The sequence below is a fragment of the Octodon degus genome, unplaced genomic scaffold (genome assembly GCF_000260255.1).
Source record: "Octodon degus isolate 3935 unplaced genomic scaffold, OctDeg1.0 scaffold00089, whole genome shotgun sequence".
Taxonomy (NCBI): domain Eukaryota; kingdom Metazoa; phylum Chordata; class Mammalia; order Rodentia; family Octodontidae; genus Octodon; species Octodon degus.
In genome coordinates this window covers 4,113,479-4,135,669 of record NW_004524665.1, presented here as the reverse complement: position 1 = coordinate 4,135,669, position 22,191 = coordinate 4,113,479, and the positions used below count along the sequence as shown (strand labels likewise).

Below are 22,191 nucleotides of genomic sequence, written 5' to 3'. Positions count from 1 at the left end.
GCAGCTCATGTTGGCCTTGAACTCACTATGCAGCCCAGGCTAGGCTCAAACTTGCAGCTATCCTCTTACCTCAACCTCCCAAGTAGTAGAATTATAGGCGTGCACCACTATATCTGGCTCTTCAACCATGTAAAATGCAAAAGCCAGTCAAAACTCACATGCTAAAGAAACTACATGGCACACAGGACCTGGCCAAAGGCTCATATCCCATGCATATGGCCACTGCTCTATGCCTCTGTCAGGCATCTTTAATCCCTGTCTCCACAACTCAGACAGCAGTGCAGCATGACCATCCCTGGAAACATGGCCCATGTGCTTGATGTCTACCATTTCCCTTTAATAAAAGCTGGTTTACTGCAGTCTCCTCCATGGGTAAAACAAAAGAATGCAGGGGACGCCTCACTGACTGCAGGGTAGGTGGCAACTTATTTATGGGGACTGTGTTTGGATTTCCAAGGCTCTGCCAAGCAAAACGCCAGGCCACCTTTTATAAGAGAAGCATAAAAAGCAGTGCTCATACCTTCACAGGACAGACCATGGGACGTGACCCCTGACAGGGCCTCCCGGCACACATTGCAATAAGTCGGCCGCGCGTGGGAACAGGCATACCAGTTGTGCGTCCCTGAGAAATGGTCCATGCTGTACTGGGTGGGCTAGAAGAGTGAAACAGATAGCAGAAGTAAGGTGCCTTTCCAAACCCCTTTTTTTTTTTTTTTTTCAGAACCGGGGATTGAACTCAGGCCCTTGCGCTTGCTAGGGAAGCGCTTATTCTACCAAGCCATTTCCCCGGCCCCCTAAACTCTTAAAGGAGCAATTTGAACAGGTTGAACAAAGTATGCTGGAGCGAAGGAAGTCATGCACCAGTCAGCTAAGAGACAGCCTTTGACAAAGCCCACACAGGGGCCAGAGATAGCACAATGGTGCAGAAGGTAGCTCTTCTAACCTCAAAGTGCTCCCGGCTCTGTACCGTCTTGAGTGCTGCGATCCAGTCCTCCATCTCCTTCCTGTTGTCAGCACACAGGATGAGTTTCCTACAAGGAGTGATGACCTGGAGGAAGAACACACGCAACACACCCTGAGACCACTTTCAGGATGCATGCTGCAAACACCTATGTGGGAAAACAAGTGTCATTCATATATTCACACTGAGAACATAAACATGGTTATCAAGTCACTAAATATCAAGAACAATCTCCAACTAGAAAGACGCAAACGTAGTTTTGATATTCATCAGCAACCAACCTAAATGGACATGTGCAACAACGCAGTACTTAGATATACAAATTATAAACTGTAGGAAAGCCTGAGGGGAAAGGAGGACATGCAAACATAGGAGCACAGCTATGTTACTCCAGACAGCCTGCACCTGGTGACCAGCACTTAAATGGCACAGGAAGTCTGACCAGTTACTCCAGAGCCCAGAGAACCAAGCAGATAGCACACAGCATGTGAAACTGTGACATCATCTACCATGGTCGGCCTCAACAATTTACCTCACCACAAGCCCAGCAATGATCCACAAATGAAAAATGATACCCATAGAACAGAAAGGTTTTTTACAAGTCAACAGAAAAACATTTCTGAGAGAAAAACAGCTGTTGACCCGCACTTCACAGAAGTATGAAAGCCTGCTTAATCACGGTAGACATTAGGAAATGGGATTAGCACATCTATTCCTACCCGTCAGAGGCAAACAGTATGAGATCTCTCTCTCTCTCTCTCTCTCTCTCTCTCTCTCTCTCTCTCTCTCTCTCTCTCTCTCTCTCCCTCTCCCTCTCCCTCTCCCTCTCCCTCTCTCTCTCCCTCCTCCCTAACTCCCTCCCTCTCTTTCTCCCTCTTTTCGAGCCAGGAATCAAACAGTGCTGTGACCCTGAACTATGTCCCCAACCCCCAGTACAGTACAACTTTTCTAAACAAAAATCTGACAAAATTTGTCAGTGTTTTTCAGAGGCATCATCTCTTTTTCATAATGATGTTGAGTACGTAGATGGTCCCAAAGCTCAATCTACAGAAGAAGCATGGCTTTCACATCTCTGTCCTGGCTCCCAAGGGTTACTTGGAGAGCAGTACAGGGCACGCTTCCACACGAAGGTGCATATCCACACCTGTCTACGTGTCTATACCACACATTGTGCCCCTGTGCTCGCACCCAAGCCTCTTACCATCCAGGCACTGCTCCTGAGCAGCGTGAGGGCTTCTGGTCTTCCCACAGCAATGCTTCACTCCATTGAGGAGAACAGCAAGCCACTCAGCCAGTCCTTGTCTAGTATCAGCAGTCTGGCATTGTTTCAAACCAGGCATGCTGATCCCAGCACTCTGGGAGCCTGAGGCAGAAGGACTCCAAGTCCAAGTCTAGCCTGGGCCACACAGTGAATTCAAGGCTGGCCTAGGTCAGGTAGCAAGACCTGTCATTCACAAATAAGTAATAGTCAATCCTGTATTTCAAACAGTGCCGCCATGAATGTTCTTTCCTGTTTGTGCCACTGCCTCACAAAGATGAATCCTGGACATGGATGCCTCACTAAGAATAAACACAGGGGAGCTTCCCTAGCCACTGCCACATTCCCCCCGACAGCAGTGTGAGAGAAATGCCTGCATCCCTGGGACCCACCAGCCGCATGGGATTTCTGGATTCCTGCCTGCTCTATAGTGCTACCTCACACCAAGAAGAGCTTGTCAGAACACTGACTACCATCGCTGGCAGGTCGCCTGTTAGGTGCTGACCATACGGGGCTGCACCTCACCACTGGTTTCTCTCCAGCGACTGTGTTTCACAGGGATGAACAAAGCAGGGTCTCCAGGAGGTTTGCTCCCTCCCACATATCCAGAGTTCCCACACAAAGAAACCAAATTCTAGGCAGGGCAGACAGTGGGAGGCTGGAGAGTGCACCTTCCCAGTGCTGAAGGGTCAAATGACCAGACTCCTCAGCAGGCTCCCATCCTAAGAACACACAGCCCCTGCAGGTGCCACAAGCATGTCTGCTCTGTACCAGGACTCAAAGGACAACACAGGTGGATCCACCTACACGGGGGTCAAGGCGAGGTACAGTCAGACACACAACCACCTCAGACACCAACTGCCACAAAGATACCAAGCAGGATCTGGGAACAGGACTACTAGGCTGAGGAACCACAGGGCCCGAGCCAGTGCGGAGGTCCTGCGTATTCCCGTTTGTCCGCACCATCTGAGCAAATGCTGCCCTCATGACTCACTCTGGGGTAAGCTTAACTCAGAACACTTTCATCAGCACAGTAAACACAGTAAAGAAAACACACTTCACCTTGTGTAACTTGGCATTGTGCAGGAGTTTCCCAACAATGGGACATTTATGTCCCCTGTTCCTTAAGGCTATGTCTACCCTTCCTGGGGCAGCTTCCCCAATAAGTGCCACATTGCCCCTGTGGGCGGAGATTCTTCCATCCCCATGCATGAAGGAGCATGGAATGACATACAGGCTGCTGTACTGAATGACACAGACAATAGGGGAACAGCAGCTCCCCCTCAGTGAATGCTAAACAACAGACAGCACCCCAGGTTCAGGCCTCTTTCTTTCTTTTGCAGAACCAGGGATTGAACTCAGGTCCTTGCACTTCCCAGGCAAGCGTTTATTCTACTGAGCTATGTCCCCGGCCCCAGGCCTCTTTCTTTAACCTCTCCCTTAAATCTGTTCTCTTGGGAAGAAGCAGACACAGATGTGGATCTGAACCCCAGCCAGCCACTGACTGGTGAAACAAGGGCAGACTCTCCGGTTCTCTTCTAGAAAAGCAGTCAGGGTACAAGGGACAATGAATGGGATCCAGCGCGTACAAGCCCCACTGTGGTACATGCAGCAGGTGCTTCTTCATCCTGGGCCTCCATGTCCCCATCTAGATAATGAAGTTACTGTGGATACCACCAGCCGAACAAAGCTACCTGCATAGTACTAGAAAAGCACCCAGCATCAAATAATGGAACTTAACAAAAAAAAAAAAAAAAAGGGTATACAGATGAATGTCTATTTTGTATCTGTGTATTCACAATGGTTAGGATAAATATATAGTTACATTCTCTTAATTAATAGAGTGATTTGTTCTAATGGTGTTTGTAGATAGGATATCATATCTGCATCTTGTACAGCAATTAACCATTGAGAGAAATAATGTATGCAATGTATTAATTATTGAAACTGTCCTACCAATTTGATTTGAAACTGTCTCATTGCTATTTATCAATAAAATTATGGAAAAAAGAAAAAAGAAAAGCACCCATCATGGGAAACTCCTCAGGGACCTCCACCCTTGGATACCATCCACACAACAGATCTAGGACATCTTGTCCCACGTGGACAGCACTGTCCTTAAGAGGGCTCTGTGCTCCACCAACCAGCACAGAGCACTGTAAGAGTCTGCACAAAGCCCTACCAAGTAAAGCCATGCCCTGCTGTTCTCCAGTCGGTCCCTTCTGAGACAGAGCTCATAGTCTGAAGCCTGCTGGTCCTGTGCATATTTTGTTGTGCTCCACCTAGACTGATCTGAGTCTCCATCCCCATCCCACCTTCCTAGTGAGCTCCTAGGCAGCCCTCACAGCCCTACCTCCAGCCAGGAGGGGTGGCACAGACCACACAGCTCCTCTTGGGCAAAGCCTTTTCCTCCCCTCACCAGTTTGTGGTCTCTTTGGAGCCAATTCGAAGACAGTCTAAACAAATCCTGATAGGAGACAGTGTGGGCAGGAAGGACCCAGTGGAGGAAGCAGGGCTGGATGAGCCCCCAGGCTACCTGCTCCTAGCTGTCACCAGACCATCAGGCCCAGAAAAGGGCCAGGCGGAAGAGAGCTTTGCTAAGCAATCTAAAGTGTCCCTCAGATCGGAGCATAGCCTTCACTACCTGCAACCAAGGAACAGTGCAAAAAGGTTAGAACTGTCCCCCACCCCAGGCTCCACACAGCACAATACTGCAGACCAGAATGCTTCTGACACAAGCAACTGTGCAGGACAGGAGCCTAGAGGATGAATGCAGCTAAGGTAGCAATGAAGCGAACACAACATGTCAACCTGCATAGCCCAGACTGGGAGCAAGTCTGGGCTGAGCCACACACAAAGCAATAAGGCAGGTAGCTACCCAGGGACCCACACGGTGGGCAGGCCAGAGGGGCACCCGAGGAGGGTGTGCTCCCCAGAGGAAGCACTCCTGAAAGTAAAAGAACCTAAAGGGGCTGGGGAGATAGATCAGTAGAATAAGCGCTTGCCTGGCAAGTGCAAGGCCCTGAGTTCAATCCCCGGTTCCAAAAAAAGAACCCTGAAAGTCACAAAGAAAAAGAAACTAACTAAAAGAAAAATAGACAAAAGACCTGAATGGTTACTTCACCAACAGTCAGTACAGAGCAAGCCGCTGCTCGGCTTCACAAGTAGAAGCACAGTGATGCTCTGTTCCCTAAGCATGTCCTGAAGTGCCAGAGTCCAGTGCTGGCAAGGTGCAGTCTGATGCAGCTACATTAGAAAAACACAGCACTCAGACCCTGTGACTCGACAGCTCCCCCAATCCTAATCAGGGATGCAAACCTGCACACACAAGCTCAGTGTCACAGCAAGCCGATACCAGACAGCCCATATGCCTGGCACTGGGAGAGGAGACATTCACATGCAACATGTCAATATAATATAAAATGACCACATATCTGAGTGAGAACTATTGCTCTTCTCCTTGCATACAAGTACACGATTGCCTAAGAAATAGATGAAATGTCTTGTTGCTCTAAATCAGCTTAAGACAACCAGGCCAAGCCAGGTATGGTGGCACATGTCTATAATCCCAACGGATTAAAGAGTCTGAGGCAGGAGGATCACAAACTAGAGGCCAATCTGTGCAACTTGGCGAGACTCCATCTCAAAATTTTAACAATTAAAAGGGGTTGAGGATATTTTTCAATACAAAAGCCCTAGGTTCAACTCCCAGCACAGGTATGTGTGCACGCGCGCACACACACGTGCACGTGCGCACACACGCGCACACCTGCGCACGTGCACACACACACCCCCCATATCAAAGCCAGACAAAATTATGGGCCAAGGTCCTTACAGAAGGTTGTTAAACTGCAGTCTATAATCTTCGAGAAATCATGGTGAAAAGAAATACTGGAAAACACAGATGAGATCTCCTACATGCAGGAAAATCTGAACTCTGCTTACACACCCTGCAGAGCACAATGGCTAACCCTTGGGCAACCTGCGGCATGTCTCCCAGTATCCGCCAACATGGTTCCCTACAAGCTAGTGAAGCAGCTTTCGGGATGGGGAGCAAGACATGGCCAGCAAGGCAGCCTAGAGTTCCACAGGATGAGGCCCAGGGCTGGGACACCGAGAGGCTGGTGCAGACTGGCCTCCTACCTCTACCCACAGCTGCTTCTTGCCTGGACAGGTGTGGGAGTCTTAAAGCACAAAGTACTTTCAGTACAGCGGGCAGCAAGCAGAGGGCAAGCTGGCACTCACTCCCAGAACTCTCCTCGGGCAGTGACTCCAGCTGAGGAATCAGCAGCGTGACGTGGACACCTCATTAAATCATCAGACCGCTGGCCTACCTCCCACATTTCCTGAGTTCAAAACAGAGGTGAAGAGATGAGAGCTGGATGATAAAGGCAAAAGGGGCATTCCCTGATTTACCACCCCCCACAATCATCTCCACCATAGCGCCAGATGTGTGCCTTCTTTGTAAATGAGACCCCAAATGACAAAAAGATCAAGATGATGCACAGTGCCATGCTGGGACCAAAGGTCAAGTTGAATAGCACTCCCATGAGTGCCTGTAAGGCCTGGCACCCTAGGCAGTCCAAAGGCCACCACCACAAGGGGTGGGGCAGCCATCAGGACAGAGCTGCTCACTCTTCTCATTCCACAGTCCAAATCCAGCCAGTGTGAATGCACCTCTCCCTCCTCCTCTGGTGGAGGACTAGCACTCTGGAGATTGGGAAGCGATAAGCTACTGGGGAGATATCCATACCAACCGTGCACCCAGCCTGTGGGGGCACAGCAGTGAGCCCAGTGGTTCCTGGGTTTGGTGCTGAGGGGTCCAGTAGGTAGAATGGGTAGGGGGAAAGCCTCAGAAAGCCTTCTCTTTCAGCAAAAGGAAATGGGCAGCCTCGCAGAACAGGGGTCACTAAGAGCAGAGCTGCCAAAGACCACTGTAGCCCCGCCAGCACCCTTGAGGCACCCAGCATTTGCTGCATACCCACTACTGGATGCATCCAGACAAGACCCAGGAGAGGGCTGGCTGCTACTCTTCCACCCAGTGAGGACCCCTCCCCATTGTGTCAGAGGAAATACTGGCGAAGTAAGCACGAGGAAGATGCTCAGCCTCAAGAGTCACTGCAGAAATGCACACTGAACCCACCACAAGACAGCACTGCCCACCTGTGGAGGGTCTGCTGAACAAAACTCAGCAACAGACTGGGTGTGGTGGCACGCGCCTGTAATCCAGCTTTTGGGAGGCTATGCACAGGTGGATCACTATGAGTCCAATCTAATATCGAGATCTTCAACACCCTGTAGACCCTTCCCTAAAATACAAAAAAAAAAAAAAAACAAAAAAAAACAAAAAGAAAGAAAGAAAAAGAAAAAAACCAAAACCACAGCAACAGGAAGTGCTTGGGAGGTGGTGGTAAAACCAGACCGCGTAGGAAGGATGGAGTATGAAATGGTACAGTCACTGCAAAGCAGTCTGCAGTTCCTTGAAAACAACACACAACTACCACTCTTCAGTGCTCACTTTGGCAACACCTATACCACTCTTCAGCTTGCATTCTAGGGGAATGAAGAGCTATGGTCACACAGAAACCTGTCTGGGGTGTTTACAGCAGCTGCATTCATAACCACAGCAAACAAACAGCTGTTTTCCACACCCCCATAACACTGAACTGTTGCACACCCACCCCATGCCACACCCTGGGAACTGCACTGAGGGGAAAAGGACAATCTCAAAGGGGACAGACTGTGTGATTCCACCAACAGGACATTACTGAAATGTCAAAGTCACAGATATGGACCACAGCTGCATGGCCAAGGCACCACGGAAGTTAAGTACTTGAGCAGCAGAGGGTAGTAGGAAGGACCCTGTGAAGACACCAACAACATGTTGGCAGCCTGGGCACAATGCCTCGCTGAAGCTGTGCAAGTGTTCACCACTGGGAAGCATGCACCAAAGAGCTCACAATAAAAAGATCAGTTAGAAGTAATCATCATCAGGGCCAGGGAGATAGTGCAACGGCATAAGTACCTGCCTGGCAAGTATGAAGTCCCAAGTTGAATCCTCTGTAAAAAGAAGTAATTAACATTAGAGATATTTAAAGTTAAACAGAGAACACTGAGGAGCAAGTCCACAATAAGACATATTTCTTAAGGATGAGGAGTGCTCAAGGTGAGCCCTTATCTTGTAAAATCCCATCTCTGAAGCCAACAGCACAGGGGATCCTGACTCTACAAGACCACAGCTCATGGAGACAGCTTAAGCACACATCCTCAGAGTTGGGGTATGGCTCAGGCGCAAGGAATGCTACACACACACACACACACACACACACACACCCTCAGTCAGAGCGCACTTGAGCTCTACTGTCAGGGTGTGTGTGACACGTGGCCTGGGGACTCAACCCACACAAGCACAGCGCAGGAAATGGCAGCCGGTTTTTGAAAACTGCTGCAGTACCAGCTGATATATGTAAGCATGGCAGGCCTCTATGAATGAAAGGCATCAGAGACCAATGCTCTTGCCAGCTGGGGCTAGTCTGGCGCCACCAACCTCAGTGCGAGCACCTGGGTGTGACCAGAGTCACAGGCAGGACAAGGGTGCCCAGTCCTGGCACCGCAGTCCCCTCAGCTAAGGAGCAATTCATAGAACAGAAGGTAGCTGTGATCAATGTGATGGAAAAGAAGTCCAGAACAAGCAGAGGCTGGCAGTGTCCAGGGAAGCAAAAACTGGGGGTGAGGGGAGGCCAGCAGCTGGACCCAGAAGTCACATGGGGGCTAGGGCCCCAGAGGGCTGCATGGGCCCTACAAGAGACCTGGCACCTACTCCACAATATAAAAAGAACCATGGCAGCTTCCACACAAACAGCTGGCAACTGACGTAGATCTAAAAAGCTTCATTGCTTTCCTAAAAACAAGCACAATGGGGACAGGGCAGAGGTCAGAACATTTATTCAAAAGTCTCTCAACAACTCACTACATGATGCAGACAAGAAAAGGGCCGGACTCTGATGTGACACCAGAATGGGGTGAGACAGAGCCAAGCCCACAGGACCCTTGGGACAGTGGATGAGGGCAGCTGCCATGCTGGCACCAGGACACTGGGTATGCAGGCTTGTGAAGTGGGGATTGGTGGTTCCATTTTGGACACATTTAAATCAAGATGTCAGCCATGTCCTCTGGCGCATCTCATACATTAGGTCTTCATTTGCTATCATTTTTTGGTTTTTTGGTACCAGGAATCAAACTCAGGATCCTGCACTTGCCAAGCAGGTACTGTGCCACTGAGCTATACCACCAGTTCCACCTGCTATCAGTTCTACAGGATAAAAAAAAGTTAATGACACTGGAGAAAAAAATATTGCTAATATGTTACCAGTGTTTAAAAATATAGCCATATACAGTGCTACGTAATGACATCTCTAAACAACAGACCACTCATAAGATTAGAGTGGAGGTCAAAGTCCTTTCTGCCTTGTGATCCTACTCTACTTTTCTATGTTTAGATACACACATACTTTTTGCTGTGTTGGAGCTACTGACAGCATTCAGTTCTGCAGCAGGCTAGAGTGCAGGCTGTGTACCGCAGGCTACACCCCAGTGAGAATGCCAGCCCAACAGGGTCCCCTAGCACTGTGCTCTGCAGAACACATCTGGTGTACATACAGTCAAACAGTGACCTGACAGCATCTGTTCAAGCTGAAGAAGTACACACCTGGGGAGTATATCTCTAAAAGCACAGGCACAGGCAGTTTGCCAAGAAGACAAGAATAAGCACATGTCCAGCAGCACTGTCATGAGAGAGAAATCCAGGCAGCCTAAACTCAGGCCCAGAGCAGGCTGCCTGTACCCTGAAGCACTCCCTGTCTTGATAACCTTGAACTGGCCTGTGGTCATTACCACAGCCTACATCTGTAAACAGCTCCAAGGTTCACCCCCACACCCTACAAATTTTCCTTTCCAGATTAACTCCAAGATGCAAGAAGTAGTCATTTTAAATTCTGGACCATTCACCCAAAGGTAGATAAATTCATCATAAATATTATTCACATAGATAAATCTCAGAAACACAAGGCTACAGGATGTGTCCAATATGAGACCATTCATTCAAAATTGTAAAACTCACTGAACAATACTATTGTCAACACTTACATGCACAACCAGAGAAAGCACAACAACATGCCACAAACAATATACACTGGACTTGGATCACTGGGGGGTTAGGGATGTGAACAGGGATGGGAAAGGGAACACCAAGGACTTCAACAATCTCCACGTTTATTTCTCAAGCACACAGCTGTTCTCTGTGTGACTTTTTGAATGCCTTAAATTTTCAGCTAAAAATATCCTGAAATACTCCAACCTAAAGCAGAGACACAAACTGTGCCCTACATTCACAGTCAGGCACACAGAAGGCAACAGACCAGCCTGCATCCACACCATTGGACAAATTTTGGTGATAAAAAGATAGAAGGGGGCCCCTGAGGCCTGACCTTGATGCTGCCCCCTGGCAGCCTGACACGACCTGATGAGGCCACTGCCATGAGTTTCACAGCAGATATCCAGCTCGGGAGCAGCCTCTCCAATCCTGAGCATAGAGGCCCAGCAAACATCTAAGAGAGAGTGAGGAGGAAGGATCAAAGTGACCTAAAAGGGACCAACAAAAACACTACCACCCAACACGCCCCACCTGTGATTCAGAGGACAGACAGCCACCAACACTCAGGCACACTCTCTAGGAAGGCCCACCCCATGGATCTCAGCACATGGCTACTGATGCTGGGCAAATGAGAGGATGTACAGAGACTACTGGACAAAAACCGAGCTAAACCCGGAGCAGCACAAAGCAGGGTGGATGATTCCAGCTCTGCAGTGCCTGTCTGGGGGAGTGCAGGGAAATCTTGCCCAGGACTAGGTTCAGATAGCAGGAATCACCAGAGGGCCTATCCCACCAGTGGGCATTCTGTGTGGCGTATGAGTGAAGTCACACCATCAAGTCTGAACTTTGAAAACTTCAGCCTTCCACTCCTAAGCCACAAGCGGGGAAGTTGCTGCACCCATCCCTCCCGCCTGCTGTGGTTCAGAACCTTACCTTTCACACCCGGCACCAGTGGCCTCCCACCGTCCCACCACTCTCCCACTCTCCAGCTGCTCCAAATGTCTGATCAAAGTGACCCAGCAAAAATCAAAACTGAGTTTTTACATCAGGGACAGCAGCCCACGGGACACCCAGGTAGACCACTCAGCATCATAGCACCGTGAAACCCTGCTACTGACCACACAGAGCAGAGGGCAGCGTCCTAGCAGGGTGGCTGGGAAGTGCCTGCTAAATATAGCTCCTGCCTCAGGAAGGTGGCCCAGAAAAAAAGACTTGGAGCTCTAAGCGATTTCTGTCACTTCCTGTTACTCACATCCTGCTGTCCCGATGCTGTGTTCAGATGCAGCTCTGGCCCTTGGGTCCCCTACATGGAAGGCTCTGACACAGGCTATTCACGAAAGCTGGGTTGGAGACAGCAGGCTTCCTCGTTGGCCATACCATGAAACAAGACACAAAAGCAGACACCACACTGCAAGCAAACTCCCAGAGGTGACTGGGTGGCCCGAGCCCCTGGGCTAGGCCCAGGCTTCTACACTCCACAGCTCTGCCACTGTCCTGTCTGCCCCTAGAAGGAACCCTGAGCTTCTTCAGCCTCGGAGTAGCCTAGGAAGAAGGGCCCAGCACAGATGAGATGAGCAGCTCACCCCAGAGCACCCTGAGCCCAGCCTTCTTCCCAGGAGCTCCGGAAGCCCACGCATGATGCAATACTACTCTGGCAAGAAGTTAAACCACGTTTCTGTTCAATGGATCAGAAAATATTTTTAAAGAACAAAAAGTAAAATAAGGCAAAAAGTGAAAGCTCTGCCTACAATATGAGAAAAATACTCCATATTACTTACTCACACTTCAATGCTGCAGCACTAGGTCCTAGAATGGGGTCAGCTGAGGGGAAGCTGCAGAGTGGCATGGGCCTTGGGCCAGGAATGGTGAGAGCCTTCGGAGGAAAGAAAGCTGCCCTGAAAGGCTCCTCAGTTCAGCAGGGGCTGCTGACAGTAACCAAAACACAGAGATGATATAGAAATCAGCCCTGGTGGCACAGTAGAAACAGGAGCCAGACCAGCAGGCCCAAGTGTGCCACAGCCACATGGTGAAGTCCACACAGTGAGCCCACAGCTAACTCCACAGGCAGCAGTGAGAAGGGCATATAGGCTCAGGGCATGACGAATTGAAAAGCAGGTCATTAAATGCTAGGTACAATGTACACTTTCTTTAAAACTAAAGTATACTGACCAATAGAGCAAAAACTCATAGAAACTTTATGTCAAAGTCTCTCAACATTGGCACTATTACAAGTAGAGCCAAATAATCCTCCTTGGCAGGACTAGACCCTGCCCGCTGTGCACCCACCCTCCTCCAAGTTGAGGCAACCCAGTGCTCGCCCCAAGTCCTCTGGAGGTAATCACCTCCCCAACAATCCATCATCCCCCCCCCCACATGGGAGAACCCCAGTGCCACCACACAACAGACATTATTGCTAGAATTTTACTGGTAAGACTTGAGCATATTTTTGTTTGGATATCTGTAATTATTTACAATAAGCATGTTATCTGCATTAAAAAAAAAATTAAAAAGCAGCGTAGCGCCAGCACAGCAATGCAGGTGCTTCTGCTCTGACGTGGTATCTGAGGTCCTGAACACCCTCACACCCTGCAGAAGGTACACCAGGGACTGCGAGGCTGCCTCTTGGGGCAAGAAGTGCTATCACACCCTCGCAACTCTAACTCACCACCGAGGAAATAAGAGAATCCTAATGAGCCTTTTGAAAAAATAGTACAGTCATTTAAACTCTATACAGAAATACACAATACAGAACTTTGCTGCTTAGCAAAGCAAAGGTACTTGACGGAGGGTAGTCACTGCAGCTGAGTCATGGGCACAGAGCTAAATGTAGAAAGCGGGGAGAAGCAAGGCAGGGCTGTGGCCACTCGGAAGGGGCCAAAGTCAGGCCAGAGGTCTCATGTCCAGGGCATGCACCCTCAGCTGGCCATGTCTTGCACTTAGTGACCTCTCAGCTCTTGGCCTTAGAAGAGCACCCTGCTCAGAAAGGTGAGGACTTGAAGCTCAAAGCACACATTGCCTGCACTGAAGTCATGGAGCTAAAAGAAGGGGTATGGCCATGGAAGGAACACTTTGGCCTGCACTCTGACAGTCACTATACTACCAGACTTACCCACTTTTCTCCGAGTTATTTGAAGGTAAATTTGCATATCCAAGTGCATCAACAGTTATCATTAATAAATATAGCACCTGCCAGGCAAGCACATAGTCCTGAGTTTGATCCTCATCCCAAAAAACAAACAAACAGACCATAAATATAAGAGGAGTGAAAAGAGAGAAGGGGAAAGGAAGGTGGGGAGGGGAGAAAGCTCCTAGGCAACACTGAGCCCAAGTGGCCGCTGGAGGTCAGCATGACTAAGCAATGACATCCCCAGAGCTGCATGTGCATATACTTCCTGTCTACCTCAGGACAAGGTTTTATCTGCACCTCTGTATTTGAACTGACCTCCAGGCTGCTTTCAGGCTCAGTGCATCCAGGGCTGGGGAAACCATGGAGGAGTTTCCAGGCTGCAGGAGATGCAAACAAAAACCAAAAGGCGAAGCAAGGCTTACAGAGTTTATTAAAGGTGTCTCTGGGGCTGGGGAGATAGCTCAGCGGCATAAGCATATGCCTGGCAAATACAACATCCTGAGTTCAATTCCTGGTACTGCAAAAAAAAAAAAAAAAAGGGGGGGGGGTGCTCCAGACACTACTCTTAAAATGGCTAAGTTGGCAAAATGATGTTATGTGTATTTTGCCACAATTAAAAAAAAAGGGACCAGGGAGATGGCTCAGTGGAATAAGCACCTCCCTGGCAAGCGCAAGGGCCTGAGTTCAATCCCCAGTTCCTAAAAAAAAAAAACAAACAATATGGGAGAGAGGGGATAAGGTTATATTTATATTACACGTATAGTTTTGTTTTGTTTTGTTTTTAAGTAAATATACATAGCCTGCAAAACTTGAAGTTCAAATCCCAGGCAGCAGCCCTAAGGAATCTTCTTTTCATTTCCTTCTGGTTTTCTATATTTTCCAAACTTTCTACAACATATTTCTAAATTTATCAACAGGATTTCCCCCCACAAAAACAACTCCTTGGACAGTCATCTCCTCACAGAAGACCCTGCTACAAGGTGGCCTCTAGCCAGGCCCAGCTGACACACTGCCTCAAGTTCCATGCCAGAGCTTCTAGTAGAGCCTTCAGGACACCTCAGCCGGCAGTGCAGGAAGGCCTGGCTTGTGTGGCAGCAAGGTGACCCCAGGAGGAGAACCCTGTACAAAGCACAGCTGAGCGGCACAACAGGAGCTGGGTCTCAGGAACCTGAGTTTCCTGCTAACATCCTAAGCCAGTCTTGGTTAAGTTATCTCTCTCATCATCACACAGGAAAGAAAAACATAGCACAAAAATAGTGTTGTCAGGGCCAGGGAGATGGCTCAGTAGAATAAGTGCTTGCCTGAGTTCAATCCCTAGTTCCACAAGAAAAAGCTGTTATCTTTATCATCCAGGTGTCAAGAACAAAAGACTTGACTTACTAATGGACCAGCATGAAAAATTTTAAACTCAAAGAGGAGCCACACCAAGGAGCCTGATTCCCCAGTAAGAAAAAGGCTGAAATAAGGACACTGAGAGTCAAATCCAGGGATATTGGCTTGGGACAGTCCATCGACTCTGTCGTTGGGTGACAGAATGCCGGTCTGTAGGCCCTTATGGTCTGCGGGAGGCACACAGGCTGGCACATACACTTGGCAATCTAACACAGAGACAGGGGTGAGGGGGATGCATTTTATGTACTATATGTACCAATTCTTCAAAATAAATGTGAATGTCATGTATTGCAAACATATGCCAATGAGAGAGAGACAGACAGACAGACAGAAAGACAGAAAGACAGTGGTATTAGACTCTACAGCAGAAAGGGGATGCACCCTCAGAAATACAGCTGTCTTTCCAAGTGCCCAGCTCTGACCAGAAAGCCCCAAACTCCCAGGCTTGTCAGTGGGTGCTGCAGGTGTTAAGAGCCAGCCCCATTACAATACAGTGTTTGTGGACAGAAACCTCTGCTATGCACTATGGACCTGCAGAGGGTGCACACCCAAACTGCCCTGCTCCTTTCAACTCCCAGATTCAGTTCAGGGACTGTCACAGACAAGGACATCACAAGCAGACTTGCAGGCAAACAGGTCAAGTGCCAGGAGGAATAATCTTGCCTCACCAAACTTCCCCTTTCTTATATTAGCTGGATGCTGGGATGAATTAACCTTTTCTTTTAAGCTTACAGTGCCTTCCTTGTTCCTCTGATATTCAAGACCATTATAAAAATGAAAAGAAGTCATTTCAATAACAGGACTGAATACTTTTACAACACCACAAAAGAAAACGGTTTAAAATATTTTCCCCATTGACCACTCTGACTCAAGAGTCTGGGGTAGGTGGATGTTCAAGAAGAAAGGGGTGGTAAATGAAAGCAAGAGACAGGAAAAGGAATATTGTGGGACTGTCCTGCTTCAAGGATGTATATGGTGAGATTTTTGGACTTATGTGCAAACATGAGAAGCATAGAATTCTTTATCCTATTTTTAAAATATAATCTAATTTTTAAATGTTTTTTATCATATTATGTAGGGACTTAAAGTTCAACATATCAATACTTGACGAAAAACACCTGTTCCTTATTATGCCTAAGATGTTTGAAATGCCGTTTGATAATAACAATAAGCTTGTCTTCTGGATGGTTAACAACCTAAGTTTGCAGACCAAAATTAGAGAAAAAGGAGGGCTACAAGGAAAGCCAACATTTTGGCCCTAGCCTTCTAAGGTCAATTAAGACTCAGGACATATGGGAACTTGTACTGTAACGTCATGTACCTCGGTAGTGTCCCAAATTTTCTGATCAAGAAGATTACGGGGCCAAAGAGGAAAGTGATCGATGACGTAGAGTGTGCCTAAGGAGAGTCACATGGGGAGAAGACACTCTCTCAGGCTTTCACAGAGAGCACATTGGCCAAGCATTGGCCGTGACTCATCCACATGGCTGCCGCTGACAAAGGTTCTACAATCTGAGGTACAGGATCTCAGGATAAATCCTGAGGGCATTTCACTGACCTTCTCAGACCAAAAAGCTACAACTCTTGTTGCACAGGTCCTGCTTTACCTTGGTCTTAACCATCCAGTAGAAAAGTATGAAGACGAAATATAGGAAATAAAGCCATGTTGTTACGTTGAGCTGTGGGGGACTCAGGTCAATAATTTCTGACATTGCCAGTTAAACAGAAGACCCAATGCTATTATGGGCTACTGGACTCTTTTAGAATATTTTGCTGAGTTTACACACCTATAATATTCAACAACGGAACTTAAAAAAAAATTGGGATATAACTATGAATATCCATTTTGTATCTGTGTATTCAAAGTGGTTGGGATAGATATATAGTTGCATTCTCTTAATGAATAGAATGATTTGTTCTAATGGTGTTTGTAAGTAGGATCACAAGTCTGCATCTTGTACAGCAATTAACCACTAAGAAGAATATATGCAGTATACTATTTGTTGAAACTGTACTTTCGATTTGATTTGAAACTGTCTCATTGCTATATGTTTATCAATAAAACTTTGAAAAGAAAAAAAAAAAAAAAAAGAGTCTGCCTCCTGGGGCTGAAACAGCCACAGTGGGAGCACCTGAATGCAGGTGTCCAAGAGCAGCCAGCCTAATTGAGAAGCCATCTCCTCCCATCATGCCCCAGCCATGACACTGTCACATCCCAGAGACGCCAAGGGAGACAGCAACAAATATACTAGCCCCAAACACATTTATAGAATGGCGGCTCTATGCTGGATGAGAATGCAGGGTGCTGGGGTAGAAAGAAACCAGCAAGCCCAGGACACCATTTCTCTTGAAAAGGTCACACTGCTCCACTTCCAGAGGAAAGAGGATCCACAAAACGTCAATGTATGCAGAATGTGAATAGGTGGTCAAGATGGTAGCCTAGCAGAATGAAAATTGGTGCCTAGGAACAATTTTTTTTTTTTTTTTTTAGAAGACGGCATACTTTTTGTGGAACCGGGGATTGAACTCAGACCCTTGCACTTGCCAGTCAAGCACTTAGCCTACTAAGCCATCTCCCTGGCCCCCTCTAGGAACAATTTTAAAGGCAGTTTCTCCCACATCTTTTTCATATCACCTGATAAGTTTCTGACTGTTTCATGGCAGCGGCAGCAGCAGTAAAATGGGCAATTATCAAAGAGAGCTCCCTTGAAGCATTTATTTCCAATCCAAAATGGAGTTTTATCTCATGTTTGCTGTAAATCTACATATTCTTCTCTTCCAGATGGCTATAACATCCTATTCCTCAACCAGATCCTGTCCATAATATTGAGAAACTCATGATCAAGTGCTGAAAAACAGATTAGAAGAAAATGAAAGTGAATGCCTTGAGCAAGGAACCATGATAGTCCACTCTGGACAGCCCTTATCTTCCCTTTTAACAGAATGAAGAAAAAAACATATGATCATTTCAGTATATACAGAACAGCATTTGACAAAATCTAACATCATTCTCAATAAAAACTCTTGGCAGTAAAAAATATCCCAAACTGATGGAGGATGTCTACAAAAAGCCCTACAGCTAACATCATACTTTCAGGTGAAAAGTTTAACTATTTCTTGTTAAGAATAAAAGAATGAATGCTATGAATACTTTTTCAGCATCAAGCTGGTGGCTCACGAGCCTGTCACAGGCAAGAAAAGAAAGGAAATGGTGAAAGAGCTCCTACTTGCAGGCACACACCATCCAGACAGAGATGACGGTATAATCTACAAAACAACTACTATAAGTAATAAATACTACTTTGCAAGGTCACAAGTCTATCATATTCTTATATATTAGCAGCAAACAATCAGAAATAAAATTATGATAAATTCCAATTAGTTAAGAGAAACAAAAAATAAACCACATTGGAAATAGAACAAAACAATTTAGAACATCTACACTGAAAACTGTAAAACACTGCTGAGAGAAATTAAAGATCTAAATAGAGATATATATATTTGTGACCTAGAAAACTCAAGTAATACATAAAATATCATTTTTTCCAAAAATGATTTATAAATTAAGAATAATCCCAATCAAGACTGTACTAGGTCTGATGGGTGTAGTAATGCAGGCCTATAATCCAGCACTTGGGAGGCTAATGCAAGATTGCCACAAATGTAAGGCCAGCCTAAATGAAACATGACACTCAGTCTCAAAACACAACAAAACAAAACCAGATTATACTAGGGCTGATTTATGGAAACTTTTAAATTTTATATGAAAATGCTAAGAACTCAGAATAATTAATTTTAAGAAAGTAGAATAAAAAAGATTTACTCTATGTGACTAACTATAGACTATGGTAATCAAAAAAGTATGAGGCCAAGGAAAGAGAAGTCACATAGGTCACTGCAGCACAACATGAAGTCTGGAAATAGATGAACAAATAAAAATAAGGTCAATTGGTTTTGGACCAAGAGGACAAAACCAATTCAATGGGAGAATGCAAAGTCTTTTCAATAAATGCAGATAGAAGGACTGAATATCCATAGGGAAAATTTTGTACATCAACTTTGTGTGTGTGTGCGTGCGTGCGGTACCAGGGATCAAATTCAGAATTATGCGCTTGCCAGGCAAGCACTTACTCCACTGAGCTATCTCCCAGGCCCCTTGTATATCAACTCTTTACCTCATACCCTACACAAAAAGTAACAGTACAGCAAGCATAATCCTAACTGTAAAACCAAAAACTGCAAAATTTCTAGATGGAAGTCCTTGTCATGCTGAGGTAAATCAAAGTTTCTTAGCTAGAACACAAGAATAAATCACAAAGAAAAAAATGGATATATTCTACTTCACCAAAAGACTTCCATCTTTCTAAAGGCAATCTTAAGAAAAATCAAGGTGCAAACTTGGAAAAACACTAACAAACACCACAGATAACAGACAAAAAACTTATACCTAAAGTGTTTCAAGAAAAACATCCAACACAAAATCAGATTCATGATTCTAGCATGCACCTCACAAAAGATACACAAATGGCCAATACACACAAAGAGATGCTGATGCTATATGTAAAAGTCATCAGAGGAATGAAAATTAAATCCACAGTGAGACACCAATGCACTGCTTATCTATTAGGAAATCTACTGAAAACCCGAAGTGTTGAAGTACAGAGAGCAACTAGAACTCTTATAGTGCTATGTGACAGGTGAAACAGAACAACCACACTGGAAAGGTCAGTTTCCTAAATAGCTAAATATACACCTACTATATATCCCAGTAATTCTGCTACTAGGTTATTTATTTACTCTGAAGAAACGAATACATGTCCACTTAAAGCCTCATGTCCAAATCTTCAAGACAGCTTTCAGAATAACAGCTCCAAACCAGAAATTATAATATTCAAATATCCACCCACAATTTGGAATACCACATAATGGAATATTCAGCAATAAAAAGGGAACATCCAGGTGTGGTGTTACACACCTAAAATCCCAGCACTCAGGAGGCTGAGGCAGGAGGATCACTGAGTTTGAGGCCACTCTGGGCTACATAATGAGTTCAAGGCCAGTCTGCTCTACCCAGCAAGACCCTTCTCAAAAGAAAGGAAAGGAAAAGAAAGGAAAGGAAAAAGGAAAAGAAAAAGAAAAGAAAGTTAATATTGATATACACAATGTGAAGACTGTCATAACCATTATTGTGAGTCAAAGAACCCGGAGAGAAAAGTACATATTACATTGTGCGATATACTTTAAAAATGCATACTACAGGTAAAAACTTACCTACAATGACAGAAAACAGATCCGCATTTGTTGGTGAGGGCCACAGAAAGGACATATTTCAAGTTTTCAAAATTGAATCCAGGGCCTTTGCACTGGGCTGTAGCTCCAGCCCTCTGCCACCTCACTTTTTCATTCTGGGACAGGGTCTTGCCAATTCACTAAGCTGCCCAGACCGGATCTGGAACTTGTGATCCTCCTGTCTCAGTCTCTCAGAGTACTGGGATTACAGGCATGTAGCACGACACCTAGCTAAACTATAAACTTTAAATACCACAATTCATTGTACATCATTTATGCCTCAAGCTGTAAAAATATTTTCAGTATCAACATATTTTAGTGCACTAGAACACTCATTAAAGAACACTGTGAACTTTTCTCTGAATGACTGGCATGACCATATACTTTATTATCCAAGCCAGGAAATGTATTCAAGTCCAAGTGGGAGCTAAAAACAAGAGGCAGTGTTATAGCATCCACAGCCGGCTGTGTGAACTGGCACTGCCCTGGGAAATTAGCATGGAGGCCAGGGGACAGCAAATGCTCAGTCTATTCTTGGTACAATTAGGCACTTCCTGCATAAAGCTCACCCTCAAGTTCCCTCCTCAGAAAACAGCAGAGCTGGCAGTAAGTGAGGCAGCACCAGAGCCTATGCCCTCGCTCCCTCAGAGGTGGCAGTGCAGGTACAGGACATTCACCAAGGCCCTGTCTCCAAGGTTGGTGCCCTTGTTCAAGCCCCACGCTTGCTGATGAAGAAGGCAAAGGACAGGGTGGGGCCCACTCCCACTCCTATTTTCCAAACATCTGATTATCCTTATCCACACTCCGTAGACCTTAAGAGGCCAGCAAACAATCAGCCCATAGAGAAAGCACTGCCAGCTTTCCTGAGACAAAGTCCAGCAGTGATGGAGCTGGGCCAGGCCAATCCTGGCCATTGCCCTGCCGAGGGCACCTTGTAAACTAGCTTTTGACAGGCCCAACCCACAAGTCCTGCAGAGACCTAGTGCCCACAGCCCCTCTATCACCTCCTGCTTATAAGCCAGTGGAGTGGGGTCACAATTCGGGGGGGGGGTTAGGTATAAAAAGTTAAAATAAAAAAAATTTTTAAATGTAATAAACAAGATTTGACGTATCTTTTCTTTATAAAACTTGCCATTACAATGCTCTTTCCATGAATAATTATTCTGCCTGGAAAAGTTTTCACATACATTTCAGTTTTTTAAAAACACACTAAAATAATATGTGAAAAGATTTAGTCATGGCAATTTCACCAAAGTTTTTATTGCCTCTGTTGGGAGGATGACAGGGATCATAAGGAACACAAACGAACTTACAGAGGTATGTTGGATACGTCAATGATTTCACAAAAGATAACCTTGATCTCAAGTATTTTTTTTTAATATGGGCACTTCTAATTTTACATCTTACTATTTAAAAAGAATTATACTTTAAAACGTATGCCTGTTCTGACATTTGGCAAGAAGGAAACCTACGGTTCGAGCTGAGCACTGGAGACTAAAGGCTTATGAATTAAAGCAATTCAAGTTGTGTGTGTGTGTCTTCCTCTCCCAGACTCATACACACACACACACACACACACACACACACACACTTAAGCATTTTTAGTACAAAATATTACCTGTATCCAGACATTTACCTTTAGAATAATCACAACACATTCAGTTTTCTTTTCAGCCCTAGTAATAGCTTTAATTCTAAAATGCCATCATAATGAATAACCTTAACTTTTATGCTACTTAATTATATCCAAAGCTTTACGTACTTTTGTTTATAATTACACAGTAATTATAAATGTTTACTACCAAACTGATGACAAACACTATTTAGTTGAAAAGGTCTTGTATTTAAAAGAAAAATCTATGGGGCTGGTGAGATGGCTCAGTGGTCTAAAGCACCTACTCAGAACAAGCTAAAGCTAAACAGGGACCGCGGTTCAATCCCCCAGCACCACATGCCAGCCAGCCCCGCCCCCTGGTGGGCTGAGCTGGCCACACACACTAAATAAATAAATA

At 45.9% G+C, this 22,191-nt stretch overlaps 1 protein-coding gene across 6 annotated transcripts in view; it reads right to left on the bottom strand.

Annotated features, from left to right (window-relative positions):
* The window catches only part of Dgkd (diacylglycerol kinase delta), a 101,658-nt gene that overhangs the window by 27,177 nt on the left and 52,290 nt on the right, over positions 1–22,191 (bottom strand). For 2 of the 6 annotated variants that reach the window (XM_023722172.1, XM_004637328.2), the window contains exons 4-5: positions 944–1,048; positions 521–653 (exon numbers count right to left, since the gene is read on the bottom strand). In XM_023722172.1, the coding sequence (XP_023577940.1) occupies positions 521–653; positions 944–1,048 (238 nt within the window). The other 4 variants (XM_023722175.1, XM_023722176.1, XM_023722174.1 and 1 more) reach the window with 4 other exon arrangements.